This window comes from Camelina sativa, chromosome 12, assembly GCF_000633955.1.
Source record: "Camelina sativa cultivar DH55 chromosome 12, Cs, whole genome shotgun sequence".
NCBI lineage: Eukaryota > Viridiplantae > Streptophyta > Magnoliopsida > Brassicales > Brassicaceae > Camelina > Camelina sativa.
Window position 1 is genome coordinate 4,607,464 of NC_025696.1, and position 20,352 is coordinate 4,627,815.

General features: G+C 35.6%; 4 protein-coding genes across 5 annotated transcripts; 2 read left to right on the top strand and 2 right to left on the bottom strand.

The window, feature by feature from the left end:
- On the top strand, positions 4,947 to 6,905 carry LOC104730136 (WRKY transcription factor 18). The gene is made up of 5 exons (XM_010449241.1): positions 4,947 to 5,138; positions 5,248 to 5,310; positions 5,667 to 6,053; positions 6,178 to 6,294; positions 6,392 to 6,905. Exons 1-5 carry the CDS (start codon positions 5,079 to 5,081, stop codon positions 6,683 to 6,685), a joined length of 921 nt encoding a protein of 306 aa, XP_010447543.1. The 5' UTR covers positions 4,947 to 5,078; the 3' UTR covers positions 6,686 to 6,905.
- LOC104730138 (protein POLAR LOCALIZATION DURING ASYMMETRIC DIVISION AND REDISTRIBUTION-like) lies at positions 7,107 to 8,715 on the top strand. 2 transcript variants are annotated; one of them, XM_010449243.2, is made up of 3 exons: positions 7,107 to 7,594; positions 7,668 to 8,083; positions 8,165 to 8,715. In XM_010449243.2, the coding sequence occupies exons 1-3, from the start codon at positions 7,363 to 7,365 to the stop codon at positions 8,513 to 8,515; spliced, it is 999 nt and encodes a 332-aa protein (XP_010447545.1). In that variant the 5' UTR covers positions 7,107 to 7,362; the 3' UTR covers positions 8,516 to 8,715. The 2 variants fall into 2 exon arrangements, with proteins under 2 accessions (XP_010447545.1, XP_010447546.1); XM_010449244.2 differs by having other exon boundaries at positions 7,668 to 8,005.
- On the bottom strand, positions 8,668 to 12,110 carry LOC104730137 (3-hydroxyisobutyryl-CoA hydrolase-like protein 2, mitochondrial). Its single transcript, XM_010449242.2, has 14 exons — positions 11,870 to 12,110; positions 11,612 to 11,692; positions 11,433 to 11,501; positions 11,237 to 11,300; positions 11,008 to 11,087; positions 10,716 to 10,799; positions 10,172 to 10,256; positions 9,970 to 10,055; positions 9,775 to 9,896; positions 9,633 to 9,693; positions 9,441 to 9,539; positions 9,258 to 9,359; positions 9,144 to 9,185; positions 8,668 to 9,024 (listed from the first exon to the last, which is right to left on the bottom strand). Exons 1-14 carry the CDS (start codon positions 11,993 to 11,995, stop codon positions 8,896 to 8,898), a joined length of 1,230 nt encoding a protein of 409 aa, XP_010447544.1. The 5' UTR covers positions 11,996 to 12,110; the 3' UTR covers positions 8,668 to 8,895.
- LOC104730139 (BTB/POZ domain-containing protein NPY1) lies at positions 12,356 to 16,323 on the bottom strand. Its single transcript, XM_010449245.2, has 4 exons — positions 15,276 to 16,323; positions 14,276 to 14,345; positions 13,067 to 14,179; positions 12,356 to 12,989 (listed from the first exon to the last, which is right to left on the bottom strand). The coding sequence occupies exons 1-4, from the start codon at positions 15,335 to 15,337 to the stop codon at positions 12,525 to 12,527; spliced, it is 1,710 nt and encodes a 569-aa protein (XP_010447547.1). The 5' UTR covers positions 15,338 to 16,323; the 3' UTR covers positions 12,356 to 12,524.

A 20,352-nucleotide genomic window follows, 5' to 3' on the forward strand; every position in this document is an offset into this window, starting at 1 on the left:
CCCATGGCCACCGCGGATTAATTACAGAATAAGGCACTTTTTTTAAGAATCTTATTGAATTAGGAATATCTGTCCGTGATTACAGAAATGAGCATTTATAATTGGATAAAAAGACATTTTTACCCTCTTCAGAAAAGGAAAAGATTTTTTTTTTTGATCTGCGATTTTGTCGATCAATGAACCTCGGCAGTTATCATCATAAACTTGTTTATGATTACATTCACGATAAATTAATCAGATTTGGTGACAATGATGAGATCTGGCGAACGAGATGGTGATGAATTGATGATTGATGAAATCCGGGTAATGAAATAATTTTAAAGATGATCGGAACTTTTGATTTGATAATTGTTTTGTGATTAAATCCATTGGGTTCACAAGATAATATTCTGTTAGGGTTTAGATTTCTTCACTCAAAACGATATTAAATTAAATCTATTGAATTAATGGGATCTGAGATGATGATGGCGGTGGAAGGAGGCGATGGTTTCTTCGGAGGAAGAGAAAGAAGGTTTTAGTTAATGATGAGATCTGATGATGGTGGTGATGATAATGAAATCGGTTGGGAAATTTTAATTTCATAAATCTTTGTGATTGGATCCCTTGGGTTCACTAGATTGTATCCCCTTAGGGTTTAGATTCCTTCCTCCAAAATAAACTAAATTGAATCTATTGAATTTCTTGGATCTGAGATGTTGTTGGTGACAAAGCAGTTTTGTATTTTGGAGGCCAAAGAGCTTGTGTTGGAGATGGTGTTGATGGAGCATGGTGGTGAGACGCCATGGTTGTGGTCGAAAGAAGAAACTCTGGTTTTGATCGGAAAAGGAGAGAGCTTGGCTTGTTGAACGGAAGAGAATAGAAGAGAGCGAGAGGAGAGGAGACAGAGGGCAAAAACGTCAATTCCTTCTCTAAAAAATGCTTAATATCGCAAGTACGGACAATAGTACTTCATTTCAAAGTTTTAACTCGTAAAATGCCTATTTCTATAAATATCCCATGGCCACCGCCCCTCTCCCATGGGTATGAGCCGGGCCTGCGGTTGTTACGCTGTGAAAGTTTTTTTTAGTGTTCGATCGTACACACTAGGCATAGAAATACTGTTCTCAATTATACTTTATTTTGTGATAATTGGTTTTAAGTAATTCAATCATTTTAATATAATTAGTGCATTACCCATGCTAAAGCATTTTCTTTAAATTCACATATAGTACATAAACCTATCATAACAGCTCTTAGTAATTACCCAAACTTTTGTTCTATATAGAAGTTGACCAAGTAAAAGCTACCAATATAAATTTAACCGGTTCAAGATACGAGTTCAAATCAAAGTCGAAGAAAACAATTATTTTCCTGATAATTTTTTTTTTGTTTAATCTCCGATGTAAAAAATAGATATATGTACATGTTACATGTACGAGTACGACTGAGAAAAATCAAAATTCTAATAATGATTTCAGATGGTGGGAAATGATTCAAAAGTTTCTATGTTATGTTTAGTTGGAAGTTGTCTTTTTCTTTTTCCGTTGGACTATTCAAGGAGAGTTAATTTCGTGAAACAAAAGACAACAAAAAAATATAAAAACGTTACTGGATCATGCTTATGGATCGATGCATTATGCATATGCTAAGTAATGACGTCATCGTATTGACGTCGTCACGTAGAATATTAGAAGAGGGAGTTCAAGTTTTAGACGACGACTTAAAAAGATGGTCGTATTATAAGACTTATCACTCCACCTACACCTAGGTACGATAAACTAATAAAACTTTATGATTTTTCCAACCATGATTACTTGTTTAATCAACTTTTCCATGAACCGGCCCTAACTTATTCTTCAATAACAATATTATTGTTGTTCCTCTATTCGAATTAACAATATCCAGCATGCCATATATTGTTCGTCAACGGGTAGCGATATAGTATCACTTTTGCCTAGGACTGATAAACATTATTGTGGTATAAAACGAAGAAGTTTGGTGTATAATTACATTATTGTGGTCCAAATTTCAATAATACGAACCACGTACTAGTGATGAGAAATTTCTATTTGGTCTAGAGCAGGGGACATTTCATTTTATTTATGTATCCCCGTTCTTAATTTATAACGTTTTACGTAGTAAGAAAATCAGGTTTGTTACATATCACATAAATTAATCTGATTTTTTCGTTTTTTTTTTTTGACAACCGTCGTTATGATTTGTGTACATTCATACGGTTTTGGCAAAAGATTATGGTTGTGATTTTATCTTTTTAAGAAAACAAAAATGGTCGGTGTTATGGTTTATAATTACATCCAAGCAAAAGGCTAGATAGCTCTTTGCCTGCAGTGACACAACCAAACTTTCTTTGGGAATGAAAGTACAAAACGCACAGATTTACCAAGTATATGAGATGTATTTTGAAATCAGATTTATGATGAGAATTGGACTAAATTTTGAAGTTAACTATCGATTTCATAGGAAAGTGGCTAAGTTACCTGATTTGTGAACCATATTTATGTTTTAAATTAGTTCTGTTAGAAGAAAAAAAAACACAGATACTGTAGTTTGATAAGAAGAAGTTTGAATATTTCTAATATATGATATCGTCTCAATCTAATAAATTGACAACCTACATTAATAAAATCAAAACACATGGTCTACCAGAGTCTAAGGATCTCAATCGCACAATCAAGCTTTCTAAATTTTCATGTAATAGTAGTTAAGCATTTTGTACCCTAGTGTTCGAAAGAAACCAAATAAATTTAAGATGATCACCTAAATTCTCAACTTTGAAAAGAAAAGAAAAAAAAAGTGACAAGAAAAAAAAAGAGGTCGGTGTCGGAGCCGCCCAAGGTGGCAACTTGTTCACACCACCATTCATCATCCTAATAATAATAGGGGAAGGCCTCTCTCTCTCACACAACTTGGAAGTCACGGTCGAGTCTGGTCAAGATTTTGTTGCCCTTTTCCCCGTGTGGGCTCACCCCTCTCTTTGTTTGTTTCCTAGCCAAAAACTTCCACATTTTTGTTTCACTCTCCCAATTTATTTATACTTATTTTCTTTGTCGGCTACTATTTTATATCTTTTTGTTTACCATTTTTCCAATCATGTTTTTTTTTACTACTGACTTGATTTATCACGCCATGTGATTGGTCTCTTTCCCAAACATTACTCTCTATCAAATATGATATGAACAAACTAGAACGAACATAAGATGTATATTAAGATCGAATGATCAAAATAACAAACGAGATTCCATTTTCTTATAGATTCTGATTAGTTATCCTAACTATATAAATTTGGGTTTCGGTTGAGCTCATCGATCACCTAATAGATTTATATGGCAATGAAAACTGCTGATCATAGTCTGATAACAATGCATTTTACTGTATTTAGTTGTTTCTGTACGATACATTACATCATTGGTAAGCGGCAAAGGATATACATATATATATATATATATATATATCATAAAGAAAGAATTGCCGACCTCCGAATGAGAGAGTCAATAGAGTCAAGCAAGTCAAGGGAAAGTTCGTAACTGTTTATGGATCTCGACAAAACAAATTTTATAAAATGTTAAAACTTTTAAAATTCAACAGGACATAAAAGAAACACGGAATCTCCTACACTACCACATTGAAAAATATATAAAGTAATGACGTACCATTTTTTCTTCGGGCATGGGGACACTCCCGCCGATATTATTGATTCTTTTTTCTTTCTATCCAATTCCTTCTACTTGCTTCCTTTTTTGTTTTTTTTTTTTTTTAATTTTTTTTAAATTATGTTGTTGTATTTAGTTGCATAACTTATTTTAGTTGGTTTTTTGGATCGAGACTTGAAGAAAGTTTCTAAGTCTTTGGACGGTATTTCAGCTTTTCTATAATTTTATTTTTTCAAAAAGGTACATAACACAGTCACTAAAATAAATAAATTAAACTTAAAACTAAAAGATGTAGTGTACCTTTTTAGTGAAATTATCAAACTAAATATCTAGATACTAAATGTTATTAAAATATGGTACTACAAAACAAAACCGTATGCATAGCTCATTTTCTTAAATAGTACTTTTTCCATTTCAAAATATAGGATGTTTTAACGAAAACATACAGATTAAGAAGTCTTTACTTCTAAAAAGCTCAATCAATCAGAAACAATACTGTATAATAAAATACTAAACTAATCTAAAAGTTGTATAGAAACTTGAAAACATTTTATATTATGAAACAAAAAACTTCTCTAAAACATCTTATATTTTGAAACGGATAGAATATTATCAACTTTTGAGAATATGTATAATTATATATTAAAATATATATCGAACAATACTTTTTAGGTGTAAGAAATCAAGATAGTATAGAAGATGATTACGACAGTAAAATAATTAACCCACACATATCTAAGAAACTAAACTACGATAAAGCTTATATCTCAATTTAGAAAGTTTTCTTACAGGAGGATCCCATAATTTTAGCCAATCACTGGTGATTTAATTAGACAGCTTTCTCTGTCTTGTTGTGCTTTTTTTTCTTTAATATAATTTTATTTCCGAAAGTCTTTAATGTCTTGTGGACTTTATAAGAAGACAGCTTTTTTTTAGATTTATCTTCTTCACTTTCCAACGACTTTCCTTCCTAACAAATCCAAAACCTCTTTCTTTTAATCCTATCGTACTTACATCATTTTTTTAGAATATAAAAATTTATACATAATACGAAGTAACTCATAATTTAAATTTGACGATTAGCTTTAAATTAAAAATAAATTTCAAATTTAGTATAATTTTTTCATGAAACGAAGATAATACTCTAAAAATGACATTATTTATTGTTACGATATCATGTTTATATACATAATTTTTTTTAATAAATAAACTTAAATTTTCTGCGCAACAACTAATTAAATAATTTATTGGGTCACTTAATTTATTGAGCGCACTCTCTGTATAAATAAAGGCATTTTTCTATGGGCAAATTCTCATTCACTCGGACCAACTTGTGACCGAAGAAAGCAAAATCAAGGACTTAAGTCTCTCTCTCTACTACGCACCAACCAGTCCTTTTGGTCTGTGTATCTCTTAAGATAACTTAAAATGGATTGTTCTTCGTTTCTCGATCTCAACACCAATCCTTTCCCTGAAAAGCTGCTTCCGGTGAGTCCTCCGGATCTTGTCTGATCCATTCTAAGTTCTTGTTTTTTTTTTGTTTCCATTCAATTTCTGTGAACTAATCATGGGTTCGTTTCAAATTTTAATATTTCAGAAGGAGGAGGTCTCGGTTTCGGTTTCTACTCAATTAAAAAGGAAATGGTTGGAGCAAGACGAGGTTAGTTCTTTTCGTCGAACACTTGGTGTGCGTTACCTTTCACACTAGGCTTTTTTTTATGGATTTATTCTAAATTCATCACTATGAACGATGATGATTCAATTGTTGGAACAAGTTTTTAGCTTTTAAGAATTCAATTAAGATGGATCTGAATTTGAACCTCTGAATACTTCTCATCTCTTTGTATCGAAATCAATCAGTGATGAGGTATAAAGTCTGAAACTTTTCAGGGAAAGAACTAAAGTTTGAAACTTTGCTGAATTTGTTTTATAAAGTCTGAAACTTTTCATGAACAATTTGTTTTAAACAAAAAAATGGAGTCTTTTTAGTAATTTGATCTTTATTGTGATGAACAGAGCGCAAGTGAGTTAAGAGAGGAGCTAAACAGAGTTAACTCAGAGAACAAGCTTCTAACAGAGAAGCTAGCAACAGTCTATCAGAACTACTACGCACTACATCATCATTTGGAGAAGCTTCAGAGTCGACGGAGCCCTGAAATCGATCAGACAGAACAACCGATAAAGAAAAGAAAACAAGACCCGGATGAGCTCTTAGGCTTTCCCATTGGACTCAGTAGTGGAATAACGGAGAATAGCTCCAGCAATGAAGATCATCATCATCATCAGCAACAACATGAGCAGAAAAATCAGCTTCTTTCATGCAAAAGACCAGTTACTGATAGCTTCAACAAAGCAAAGGTTTCGACTGTCTACGTGCCTACTGATACATCGGACACAAGCTTGGTAAGCGTCTTTTGTCTTTCAAGTCTTTTGATTAAAGAGACTAAGTTTTAGTGGAACTTTGTGCATAGAGGCATGGGAGTATGTATGTGAATGATTATTGATTAAGCAGAGTGCAATTTTGCAGACAGTAAAAGATGGATTCCAATGGAGGAAATACGGACAAAAGGTTACAAGAGATAACCCGTCACCTAGAGCTTACTTTAGATGCTCCTTTGCACCGTCTTGTCCAGTCAAGAAGAAGGTAATTAATTAACACACACTCTCAGTTGGATATCTCTAGCTAGATTTCTAATAGTTTCAGCTGTCTAATGGTTTTTGGTGTTGTTGTTGTTGTTCAGGTACAACGTAGCGCAGAGGATCCGTCTTTACTGGTAGCAACATACGAAGGAACGCATAACCACTTAGGTCCAAACGCTTCCGAAGGTGATGTTACAAGCCAGAATGGGTCAAACACTGTGACTTTGGATTTGGTTCATGGTAATCATAGATTAGGTTTGGAGAAGAACGAAAGGAATTCGATGCAAGAGGTTCTGGTACAACAAATGGCGTCTTCGTTAACTAAAGATTCAAAATTTACAGCTGCTCTCGCTGCTGCTATATCTGGGAGGTTGATGGAGCAATCTAGAACATGAAAAAAGCTCTAGTGAAATGTCTTGTTTTGTACTTTTGTTTAGTATATCATCATCACCCCTGGAAAAAAAAAGAATGGGGTTTTCTTACTTTTCTGAATTGTGTTTTCGATCATTAGGAGATAAAAGTTGTAAACTTTAGTGTATATAAAACTATATGAGCATATTCGAGAAAACTTAAATGTTAGTTAGATGAACATTGATTCGTCTGAATTTATGAAAATCTTGTACCATAGAGAAACATATGAATTTAATGCTTATGACTGCAAATTGTTTTTTTTGCAAATAGTGTTTTCAAAAGTGTCACCATAAATTTTCCAATCACAATCTCAATTATTGAATTTTAGAGTCACTAGAGAGTAGAAATATTTGTTTCTTTTTTATTTGTGTTATACAAAGTTTATTGTAGTATTTTACAAAATGATTGAAGAAAGAAAAAAAAAAAGAAATTCAAAAGGAGAAGAAAATGAGAGATTTCCCTCCAAACTCTGCAAGTCTCGTGATTGTCATTAAATACCTCTCCCCATCTGTTCATCGCTCTCTGTTACGACTCCGTCCCACCATTATCAATGTCAACCCGATCTCGGCGGTCCCTCCCTCCTTCCTACTACTACTACTACCCTTTTAAAATCTCGTCTCTTTTTCCAAACCCATGAGAGTATTCGTTTCTGTTTTCTTCAATGGAAGCCAGTGGTCACTCGCGGCGGAGGAGAGGAGATGGGTGCACTGTCGTGGAGTGTTACACGCCTCGGAAGGTCGTGGGTCGGTGGCTTTCTGGGTTGAGAAGTTCCAAGGGGAAGAGAGAAACAGGGGAGGGAGTTGAAGAAGATGATACCAGAGGTTACAAATTACCGCCCATAAGGTGCTCGACGAAACGCCTTAACGAGAATACTCCAGAAACTAATCAATTTGGTGAGAAGTTTGTATTTTTTTTCTTCTTCCTACACATTTATGTACTAATTAGCAATGGTTTTGCTTTGTGCAGAATCACAAAGCAGAGAAGCACCTTTGGAAATGGGAATTGGTTCTATTTTGCTCTATCTTGTAATTGCAAGTAAGACTGAGCTTGATAAGATGACAAACCTGCGGATGCAAATGGAGATGTTTCTTCTAAATGCGAAAGAAGAGTTACAGAAGAAAGAAGTAGAGGCAAATCCACCTATGTCTTCAAATGAAGCAAGCGGTTACCAGTTTTCTCCTCAAGAATTCTCGAATTTGGCGTCATCCATTTTCCAAGAGTCATCTACTAGTATTCTTCTTCAAGAGGAGTACACAGAATTCGAGGTCTCAAAACCAGACCGCAGCTCAAAACTTCAGGCTGAGGTAGGTAGGTTACCTCTGGATGATAAAGCAGAGGATAGATACACAAAGTATCAGATTCAGAGACAACGCAAACTTGAAGTAATCACAACAACAAAAACCTCTTTTGTCTTCTTACATTTTCTTGATTTCTAAGGCTTGTAGTTCTTTGGGTGTTTGTAGGAAAATGAGGTCACAAAGAGTCATATACCGGAGATGGTGGTTGCCGATGAAAGAAGTGGAGTCTGTCCGTTCGAACTAGAGAAAAAACTGCACGAGTTACTGGAGACAAGGCAACAAGAAGAGTTACTGAAGCTTGAGACTGCTCTTAGTCGTGTTGAACGCAGACTGCAAGAGAAAGAAACAGAGGTTTCATGGTGGAAAGACGCTGCCCGCCTGCTTGCTCAGCGTGTTCCTGAATCTTCTCGATCTGGACTAGAATGGTGCAACCCAGAGTCTTCAACATGTTCAGAACGATCTGTTCCAAGATCTTATAAAGTATGCTCGAAACACCGCACCAGTTTCTCTAGATGATGAATCCTTGAGTGGAAGTGTCTAGATTTTCTGTTACAGCGTTTGCTTTAAGCTTAATGTGAAGTTCGCTTTTAGTTAAACAAGTTGCCTGCTACCTGAAAATCACTACTCAGCGTAGGAGTTGCGTTGTTTATGTATCCAATCAAGCTTTTAAAAAAATTCTACACTTTGGCTCTTCAACATTATAATGGAATCTTGTCACAGAAGATGAACAAACAAACTATCATAGGACAGTTAAAAACTTGACACTCCTAATTAAGAAGATAAACTTGACAGTGAAGGATAAACAGAGTTTGACAGCAAAAGGTCATCGCATGGATCTCATTTGAGCATAGACCGGTCGAATTCTTTATTGCAAGTAAGGAGTATCAGTAGATTCCTCAGAAGAACGGCTCCCGTTGGGCTGTTGGCAGCTTCAGCTCAGAATCTAAACCATCGAGCTCTGTGGCTGGCGCAAAGTAGCAATCCACCATGTCTTTGCTTACGTCTTCTAGGCGTGGAGGATCCCACTGCAAATATTTTTGGAAAGAGAAAACCACAAAATATCATAAACTAAAACCTGGAACATGAACATAAGCAAAAGGAGTTCCAAACGTGTAGTGTGAAAGGCAGATCTGTTTGTATGCACCTTTGGAGCAAAGTCTTTGTCCACCAAACGGGCTCGAACACCCTATCAACAGCAAACGTTTTCAGTATATGCATATAATGATGCTTTACATGAGGATTTGGTGATATATTTTACCTCACAAAAGTCGCCAGAGACCGTCTTCGCAACTCCACACAAAGATATACGGTATTCACGTGTGAGACACTGATCAAGAGTTTGGAATCTACCTTCTCGTATCTAAGAAGAGAAGAAATCGCCAGAATCAGAAAAAATGAGATGCTTTTGGAGAAAGGAGAAGAAGAGACTAAAAGGACTCACAGATTGCAAAGTAATCTTTAAGCTCAAAGGTGAAGCTTCTTTGATTTGTTTGAGAGTTTTCTTGCACCATTCATTGCAAGAATTAGCAGTCTCATTTTCCTGAGCCATGGGTAAACGTAAAAGTTTAGAACTTGTCAAATTAGAGTCCTCAATTGAATCATATCATGAGTACGCTAGGAAAAGATCTCTTACCATAGCCTCAATGATTTCTTCAACCGTATCAAGCCCAAAATATTTATCAATCATCTCAATCCTGACAAAATAATTTTTTGGTAACACGATTGTGGGATATTCAAAGAGATTTTAAGTTAAGGAGACAAGGTAAAATATTTACTTGTGGAGTACACTGCTATTGTCAGGGTAAACAAGATCACCATATTGAGCAAGAGAATCCTCAATGACGGTAGGATCATCGCTCAACAGTTTACCAATTCTCTCTTCCATCATCGGAAGTCTCTGCCACCACAACAAATATAAGGAATGCACTTAAGAGGAAAGATCAAAACATGGGAAAAGGAAAGAATCAAACCGCATTTAAGCAATAGTGAGTGGCAAGACCACATGCTATCATTTCGACACCATTAAGTTTCTGCCCTGTTAGAGCCAAGTATTCCCCTGAACAAGAAAACACAAAAAACCGCTTCAGAAAAACCAAATCGTTGCAGTTAAATATTTGTATGCCAGTCAGATTCCGATCAAGAATTTGACCATCAGCCAAAGATGACGTTCACCTAAATAACCAGGAAGCCGTGAAAGGTAATAGGAAGCTCCTGCATCAGGATGAAAACCAATTTGGACCTCTGGATGGGCCAACACCTGCATACGCACAGTCGGTCAGAACACCTTTACCACCAAAAATCTCAAAGTACAAAAGAAGAGACCGTTTTACACAAAGAGAAAGGCGTTACTGATAATTGACTAGACAACATGATATATGATATACAGAGAAAATGGTGCTGAACACCGACTAACAGATTTAACTTCTTTCTTTAGAGACTGTAGGATCTTGTCCCGTCCCATATGGACGGTTGGTCCGAATCAGAACACCTTAACCACTAAAAATTCCAAAATAAAAGAGAAGAAACAGTATCACACAAAGAAAACGGCGCTACTGAGAGAAAATCGCTTCAAACACCAACTAAGAGATTTAACTTCATTTCTTAAGAGACTGTAGGAACTTCCGTAAACCAATCGATGGAATCTATTTCTTTTACTACAGTGTCCGCTCAACATAAAAAACTAGTGATTCGTAATAATAGATCGAGAGCCACATACAGTTTTATCTGTAGCCACACGAAACATCCCTGGAATTGAAATTCCACCACCACAACCCATGGTTACACCATCCATTATAGCTATCTGCAGTAAGATAAAACTCTTTAGGTATAAGAGCAGGAAACAACATTCAAATAGTTTAACTTTTGCATCTTATCTCCCAAAATCAGCTTCATATATTATTGAGAGCGGAAGCAAAAGTCGAGCTCTTTATAATCACTCGCAGTCATACGAACCAATCCCATCATCTAGAAGTAACACATATCATCAAGGAAAAGTCTAGGAATCTCACATTTGGTTTCAAATATGTTCCTTGGAGGTATACAAACTTGTACAAGTTCTCGAAAAAACGATTACATTCTTCAGTATTCCCTGTGCACATAAAATTCGTAATACATCAGCAATTATTCTCAGTAACATCACCAGCTTAACACTAGTGAAAGAGCTATGGAATGGCTTGCCCTGAACCTCAAAAAAACTTTCCAGGTATCTAACAATGAAAACTAATAGAAGATATGGACCTTCATTGACCGAGTGATAAAGAGGCAAGACATCTGCACCAGAACAGAACGTTTTGCCGCTACCCTTCAGAGATAACAAAATCAAAACAGTAGCTTAATCGAGGGAAAATACTGTATAACAATTAACCATGCAGCAAAAGAATACATGATCTATTGAGCTGTTCTCGTAAAATGAAGCTAGAGACAAGTGCCATACCTTCATCAAAACAAAGGAAATAGCTGGATTCTCTTCCCATGAGTCGTATAGCCTCGTTAACCGACTTACCTAAAACACACAAACAAATTTAGAAGCAAAACTCTAAAAAAGACTAAATGAGCTCAAGAAACCAGACTTGAAATCGAAGAAGAAAAAATTTATGCTAAAGACAATAATACCATAGGAGCAGAAAGAGCATTGAGAGAAGAAGGGCTATTGAGAATGGCAGCTCTTGATTTAGCTTTTCCTTCCACCATAACCTTCAATTACAGCAAAATCCAAACTTTATATCACTCAAATTGAAACATTTACACTTGCGGAAAATGAGATTCCTCATTTACAATCAAATGAGATCAAAAATTTTAAGAGTTACACAAGCAGGACTATCAAATCAAGCACATTTAGTGAAGATCCAAAGAAGAAGATAAGAATCTAACCTGGTCTTCGATATCGGCATCTGATGCGGAATAGTTTGGGAGAGCAGAAAAGCTTCTTCTATTAGAAACGGACCGAACCCATTGCAAGGGTTCAGTCACTCTCTTCAAAGCTTTCACTGTTTGCATCTCTCTCACTCTCTCACTCTCTGTCGCTCCGTCGAGAAGACGCCTATGTGTTCCGAGGGTTTTGGGTTTTGGTTCTCAAGTTGTGGCCGGCGGCGATTCCTAGCCGTCAGATCAGATTTACTCGACAATGGAAGTGAACGTCTAAACGTAGGATCACTTATCGGCCCTAGTTAAGGCCCATTAGGCCCAATAAATCACAGTTCAATGTCCCACTTCATAACTAGAAAGAAATTAGGATTGTAAAAGATTATTTTAAGACTAATCCAAAACATAACTTTTTTTTCTTTTCTATTTTTGTTGTTGCAAGGATTAGTGAAACATTAGGTTGTTTTTAGCTACTAGTAAATAAAAGTAGTAGTCTTAAACGAAACTGTTAACAAATCTTTACGACTAAAAGAAACACAGAACACAAAAACATCATCAGTTTTAATTTAATTTAACTACCACAAATCCTAAGACCACTTATAACAACAAGTTATACGACCATAATAATAGCTTCTCTTTACAAATTTTGGTTCTCCCCACTGATTCAAGATATCGAATGTCTCCGGCGCCGGGAAGAAGAGCTTGACGACTTAGCTGGTGGACTTTGTGAGCTTCCAGACGAAACCTCAGAGCTCTTGTTGCTACTCTCTAGTTTCCCCGGCCATATCTTCTCAAAGATCCTCCTTGACCTAGAAGGCATCAGTTGTGCCCCACCACCACTCCTCGTGCTCTTGCTTCCTCTGCTTTTCTTGCTCAACTCCACCTTCTTCGTCGCTTCTTCACCTTTGTTCTCTTCAATCTTCTCAACCGGCGAGTGTGACGAAGCTGCAACAGACGCAACGGGGCTGTGATTTACTCGGAGCTGCTCAAAGTAAAGAACTTGCACCACCACACGCAACGGAAGTCGCTCGTTCTGTGCAGCGTGAGTCGATGCTTCTCCCGTCAGTTTCCTCACGTCCATTAATCCGCAAAGTCTCTTCTTTTCGGATTTCGTTAGTTCTGTGTGTTCCTACAAAAACCAGTTCCATATATTACAAAACATGTCCGCAAAGTTTCATTCTTCTTCAGAAACAAGATCTTACTTACCTTCATGAAAGTGTCAATGGCTTTGTAGAGACCATCGTGAATCGGCCTAGCTGATTCCGGGATTAGTTCAGATAACTCAATGAAGCTAGATAGCGTAAGATCAGAACAATGTGTGAGATAAGCGTCAATCAATCTTCCAACGCTCAACAAAATCCCATTTCCTAAAACAAACTCCTTGTACCGATCATCTTCAGATACACGTTTCTCATCAGCCATGAACTGATCAACAATCCGATGAACTAATCCGACTTCATGAATCAGCAAATCCTTAACCGAGGCCTCATGCAGCTTCAAGCTCACGTTATCAACCAAGTCTTCTTGCACCATCTCATCAGCTCCAACTAAGATGGAAACTTTAAGGAGTTTTAGCAAGAAGCTGCAAGAAGAGTAGCTCATCGCTCTGTTTACTCTTGGCAACAAGAAAACAATAGTCTCAACGAGATGTTTGTTTGAAGAAGCTGCTTCTCCTGTCAAAGACTCCATAGATTCTGGTAACCACCTTGCTACATAGTATCTAAGTGCTTCAGCTATTACACCATTGTTCATCCTTCCACTCGATTTCACAACGCTCATCACCCGCTTGAACATATCAAACTCGAGCTCACATACATCTTCGACCCACCAATCTTTTGGAATCACATTCTCCTCCCGATGATACTCAACTATCTTATCAGGTCCAGATAACTTCCTGTTGTGTGTATAAGACCAAGTGATCGTCTCAGGATTCACCAATATCTTAGCTGAAACAGAATCAATGCATCTACCAACAAGCTTCAGATCTTCAGACCAAGGAAGAAGAGATCTTGTTGTCTGAAGCACAATGATTGAGTCTTTCCAGCTTCTGAATATGCCAGAGTTGAGGAAAACTTCGATCTTGTATATGAGATTACCGCGATCAGCATCTTCAGTCATTTCAAGATACTCAGCTGCACATCGCACAGCGGTTATGTTGTAAGCATTGAGGGTAACCGTCATCCCATAGCAAAACTTAGCACAGATCTCAAAGGCTTTGTGTCCTCCTGGCATGTCTAGTATAGTGATCTCATTAGTTTCTTCTTCACTCGCCTCAAAAACCAGTCGCTGCATTCGATTGCTCTTTGATAGCAGCGGGAACTGAAATTATAACATTTGCAACATAAGAAATACATATTGCATTACAAGAAGAATCCATTAGTAACAAATTCTATTATTAGCATTACAAGACTGTACCTTATGGAGGTGAAATGTGACCTCGCCAACATGTACAGTAACATCACTGTCTAGATCCGAAACAGCGTACCTGTGCGGAAGAAATTGATGGTCAGATTAAAACATTGAGACCAAGAGCACAATCATCTAAGCAAGAACTCTACAGATTAATTAGTCAAAACTCAAAACTCCGTTCTTAAACATTTTAGATGTTATGTTTTCATTCAGAACCATACAACCACAGGCAAATTTATCATGTTTACGTCTCAACTACAAAAGATAGTCATTACTTTTCATTTCACTTATAGAACAAAAGAAAGGAAACAAGATTCTTAGCCTAGTTTAGAAAGTCCAGATGTCATAACTTGGAAGAGATGTCTCAGATATAAACAGAAATAAAGCATAAGTAACAAAAGTAAAGAGAGATTCTTCACTTTCTAAATTAGAAGAAAACTCATAATCATCGTTCCCTTTTGCTTTCCACTCTTTTGCTCTTACAAATCAGGACCACAAAACAACAACAACACATAAACAAAGACAGATCATCATCTAATGGATGGACCACTCCTGAAACTCATAATACCCCATTTCTTGTTAATTCTATAGCCTTTTTCTTTGTGGGTATTTCCCGCAAAAAAAAAGTGATGAGTGAAACCAACCACAATAATGGTGATGATGATGATAATGAAAAAACTTATTCTATCTCTAAAATCAAAACCATAGTATTTTTAACTGGTAAGTAACAGAGTGAGTTTAAGCACTTTTTAACTATCTGTATATTCATGAGAATTTGTCAGGAAGTCACTGAAACTGTTTTGTAACAGCTTCTGCTCTAAAAGATAGAAACCAAGAGAAGAGGGGACAACATGCTTCTAGAAACCCTACAAGAACCAGACAGAGGCAAAACATGTGGAGAAAAAAAACGAATAGAAACTAGAACAGAACATAACAAAACAGTAGAACATATGACCCATCAAAGTAAAAAATAGTAAGAGAAAAAAACATTAAAAATTTTGCTTACTTGACGAATTTGCCATCAGATTGAAATGTATCAGGCTTAGAGCCAAGCTTCATGAACTTCATCTTACTTCTTCGTCTTCTATACCAAAAAAAAAAGAACACACCTTTGTTTGACTCTGAAGCAGCTTTACTCTCTCTTTTTCGAATCGATCAAACAAAAACCAGAACCAGAGAAGAAGGAGAAGCAAAAGGGTAAAAAGAAGAGATTGTTTGATAAAGTTGAGGTGGTGATTGATGTTGGAAGAAGGAAAGACCATTAATGGAAAAGGGATGTAAGAAAGGAGACAAGAGAAACCAAACCCATGTTTTGCCTCACTATCCTTTTGCAAGAAACCAAACTCCCTCGGACAACGGGATCTTTTTCTCCCATCTCAACTAACCAATTTACTAACAGCATTTATTGACTCGAACAGAGAACACAGAACACCATTTATAAAGTTTCAAACTTTTTTCTTTTCTTTTTTTCAATTTCAACTTTCCAAGAAAATAAGAAAAGCCTCAGAAAGATAATCCCATCATCATAATCACACACACAGGAAATAAAAAGCATAAACCAAAAATGGCGTAAGAGAGAGAGAATAGGAAGAAGTGCTTTTGTCTTTGAGAGAGTCAATAAATATAGAAAGAGAGAGAGAGAGAGAGAGAGAGAGAGAGAGAGAGAGAGAGAGAGAGAGAATTAAAGGAGGAAGAGAGATGAAATCAGTCGCCGCCAATGCTTTTAAAGCGGGGACTGATCCGCTGGAGGAGATCTTTTTTCTTTCCCTCTTCTTCTTCTTCTACTCCTTCTTCTTCTCTGTTTTGGCTCAAATCTCAATGAAAGTGTATTTATTTTCTTATATTTTCTTGGTTGTATATTTGAGAGCTGCTAGCTCGGGAAGGGATGAAGGAATGATGATGATTTATTTTTGGTCTGACGATGTTGTCTCTCCTACTACTATCCTACTCCAATAAAGTATTCTTTTGCTATATATATTTCTAAGGAAGGAAAAGGTGAAAATTGAAAGAAGGAGAAAAAGAGAGTGGGAATCTAGCTTGCAAATATTCTAAATTAGCCAGCTAAGTTGTTTGAATATTACTACTAATTAACAACTGGTTTTAATCACTTCCTTTATACTTTACGTCTTTTATAGTAATTTAATGGGCGGGCATTGTACATCTCAATTCTCTTGTCGTGTAACTAGTCCTATGTACCTTCTTCTTCTTCTATACATCTATCTATGAGATAGGAAAAAGTACACATACATGATAATATTCCAACACTCTTCTACATCAAGTACATTGGCTAACCGAGCCATAGCCTGTTTTTTTGTTTGACTCATATAAGTCATAAGTCATAACCTAATCACTAATCAGTAAAGTAATTTTCCGATAACATTTTTACATGGTTTTGGTACACTTTATAGTAAAACGATCAATCGCGCGTGGTGTTTGCAACTTTGCACCACCTTAATTGCTCTTTTCCCCTTCTCCGTGTTTACTCTAGTTCCGCTTCTTTTAATGCAACGAATGATAACACAACACGTGTAATTAGTGTCTTCACCTAGTTCCCTTCTTTGTACTTTTGTAATTGGGTTGGGTGTGTGACCGATACAGCGTGAGATCGACGCGCCGTTACTTACACGTCCGTCCGTCCCAACGGAACCCGCCGAGAGAGAGACACTTTGACTTTTTTGATTCCGTTATTCTAGATGCTCTCTCACGAGTTGGTCAGACTTTGCATTTCCTAACTTTGACTTTCCATGCAAAATATAAAGCTCTCTAAAACACGATTAGTCGATTAGTTTCTTTATGCATGGACTCCTTCTATTCTAGATCTGACAACTTATAATAGAAAACACTTATAATATAACTATATAAGTCATCAACAAAGTCAATTATTGTGACAAAATATGTATTAAAAAATACTTAGAGGAATCATACTCATATTGCACATAATAGATGAAACTAATTCCGCTCGACAAAACAAAGACAACAACTATAGTTGAGATGACTCTGATTATTGTATATTAATTTTTATTTACTTTTTAGAAAGCACATATCTTAATTTTATATGAACGTTATTTTCTCTGAAAGGAAGCTTCATGTAAATTTTCTCCTTTTGATGTCACCATGTATATTTTTTACACCCATGAATATCTCGTGTCTCACCAGAATCCCAATATAAATAGTGTTAGTGTTCACAACTTATAGCCACTGTATAGTCAGTCGGTCAGAATAATGTAAAGACTGATGTAAAACCATATGGTCGGTAATTCTAATTTGATTTTTGATTATGCAAAACTAGATAATATTCTAAATATCCAAAATATTAGTGTACACAAACAGACAAATAATCTAAGCATGTGTGTTAATTTGTTTGTTTTCTCTTAAAGAGGGTGTCAGGGTGATCTGTTTCTCGTGGTTTCAGTTTTTTTTCAAGACATTAACAAAAATGGCGTAGTCAAGATCTTGAATGGACCCGTTTTGGTTTAGAAGGTATTAATGTTTTTAGCCATTTTTATCGGAGTATGTAATTTGGTAGGGTCTGCATGTCATTTTTTCTTTACGTGCCGTAGCTGTTTTCACGTGATTAATTGCTCAATTATATAATATGAACACAAAACACGTATCGTAAGAGTCGCAACGTAGTTATGGAGATGTATGTATATGGTCCCAAAGCTAAGTAGACTAAGTAGTAAATGAAGGTTGACAAGCATGCTTCATAGTGGCTTAATTATTTCAATGGTAATTATATTGATGCGTCTGCGTCTTCACTAAAAGGATAAGTATATACTATTATACTTGTCTTTATATATGCCGGACATGTAACTCGCCATATTCTTCGTTATCTTCCGTTTCTAAAGTCTTTGAGTTGGTAAATATAAGAATACATCTGACTGCGACAAACATCAACTAAAGAATAATTTGTTTTATTTCACTATTCTTCATGTTACCTTTCTTCTTCCAAGGCACTTGATTCCGAAAACATCTTGTTCCGAAAAATATAATATCTAGTCTTCAATTACACGAATATTATCCTAAATACTTATGTGGCCCAACAACCATAGTACCTACTACCTGAATATTGGTTTCAATATACCAAAATAACCCCAAAAAAAAAAATCCAAAATATATACAAGGCTGTATGAAAAAGAGTTTTCTAATACGCTGTTTGGTATGGACCAAACCTCCAAAACTGATTGGCTTATTAGCCGGTTAGGTTGATAATTATAGGATTGATAAAATTAACATGTTGTAAGTTCGACGGGTTGTTAGGGATTAGCATAGTAAAAAAAAAAAAGACAGTTGATTGAACATGCACTATTCTTCTATTCTAAAAAATTCGGGATTTAGTCCACATTTTCTTTTAACCGAAAACCACAGGAGACTAACTATTCTACTCTCACACTACAAATGCATTGTTTTTTTGGTCGATTTTAGTGTCGTAGTAATCAATTACTCCCTCTGTTTCAAAATATAAGATGTTTTAGAGAAGTTTTTGGTTTCATAATATAGGATGTTTTCAAGTTTCTATGCAACTTTTAGATTAGTTTAGTATTTTATATTATGCAGTATTATTTCTGATTGGTTGAACTTGTTAAAAGTAAAAATTTCTTAATCTGCGTGTTTTACTTAAAACATCCTATATTTTGAAACGGAGGGAGTATTATCTATTGTACTTGTATCCTTTACTTGCATGCTGCAGAGTGCAGATTATATGCATTGGGCACACAGAGTTCAAATTAAAACTCACTCCATATTAGAGCAAAATTGAACAGAAAAATTCTCTACAATGTAAGGTCTCGCAAAAGAAAATTAGTCATGTCCTCGTTATGCATCCACGTAGCCAACAGAGTTGCACGTACGGGCATTATCATATGGGGTCTAAAGGGGTATTATTATTAGAAGTGTAATTAAAACATATCCTTATTGGATGATATCTATAATACATAGATGCATAGGTGAGACGTTGAAAGCACAGAAGAAAAAGCAATGGCATGTGGTTTATGAGAAAAGACTAGACGTAGCTAGCTCCATTATTATGGTTGCATTATTTATATTTATACAGTCTACCTCTTTTACATTACATACATACACTGCATCCATATTTAATGCACTTCCCCCATGTTATTATCTTTTCTTTTACTTTGATTTCCTTTGTTGCAGACTTAAATAAAAAAAAAAAAAATATTTTTTCGAGCCTTGTATCAAAATGGCAAAAAGAGAACAGAAATACGCAAAAATGTAATGGGTTTGATCACCACAATTGCTTATTATGGGTTGTGTGGGTAAGTGGAAAATCTTTTCATACAAAAACAGGAATTCCTGATTATGTATTTTGATTACTTTTTCGACTCGATTACATTATAGGTATTATAACACAGTCTTCCTATGTCTCAACATCGTACATGCTTCTATCACATCCCTTCAAGTTCGATTCAGTAACAATCTCTCATATATGCCAAGGTTGAACTATCAAAACTAATGCTTAAATCGTGGAAATAAAGTATACATAAATAAAATATGATAATTAATAAATGACAATGGTATCAAATGGAATATGTAGACTAAATAGTGAAATAATGGAATAGAGAAACACTCTTACGTATTGCGTTTGTTTTTTTTTTTTTATGTTATATAGTGAAAGATAAGAATCATGGCATATATGATATACAAGCGAAACCAAAATTTTCAATGTTTAGATGAGAATGTTTTTTTTTGTGTCGTCGTTTGAGATGAGAATGATTATACGTCAAACGACTATTATTAAAAGTTTAATGTTGAAAATAGTAGGGAAAGTTAATTATAGACAGGCGTGAGCATAAGGCATCATAAACAAATGATGGTGAACACTGACTATGGGGTCCAAACCTCCATAATTGCAACCTTGTGCTTCTTCTCTTTTTTTTTTTTTCTCCTTTCTTCAAAATTTTCTTTACAGCTTCCCTCATTTTTTTTTACTTCTTTCCCCCTCTTTTTTAGAATAATTTTTTTTCGTTGACAAGTTTTTACCCTTACTTTTTACTTGTGTGAAACTTATTTCAATTATTTAGGATGTACAAATAGCTTCCGAATAATAACTTTGGTCGTTGCCAAGT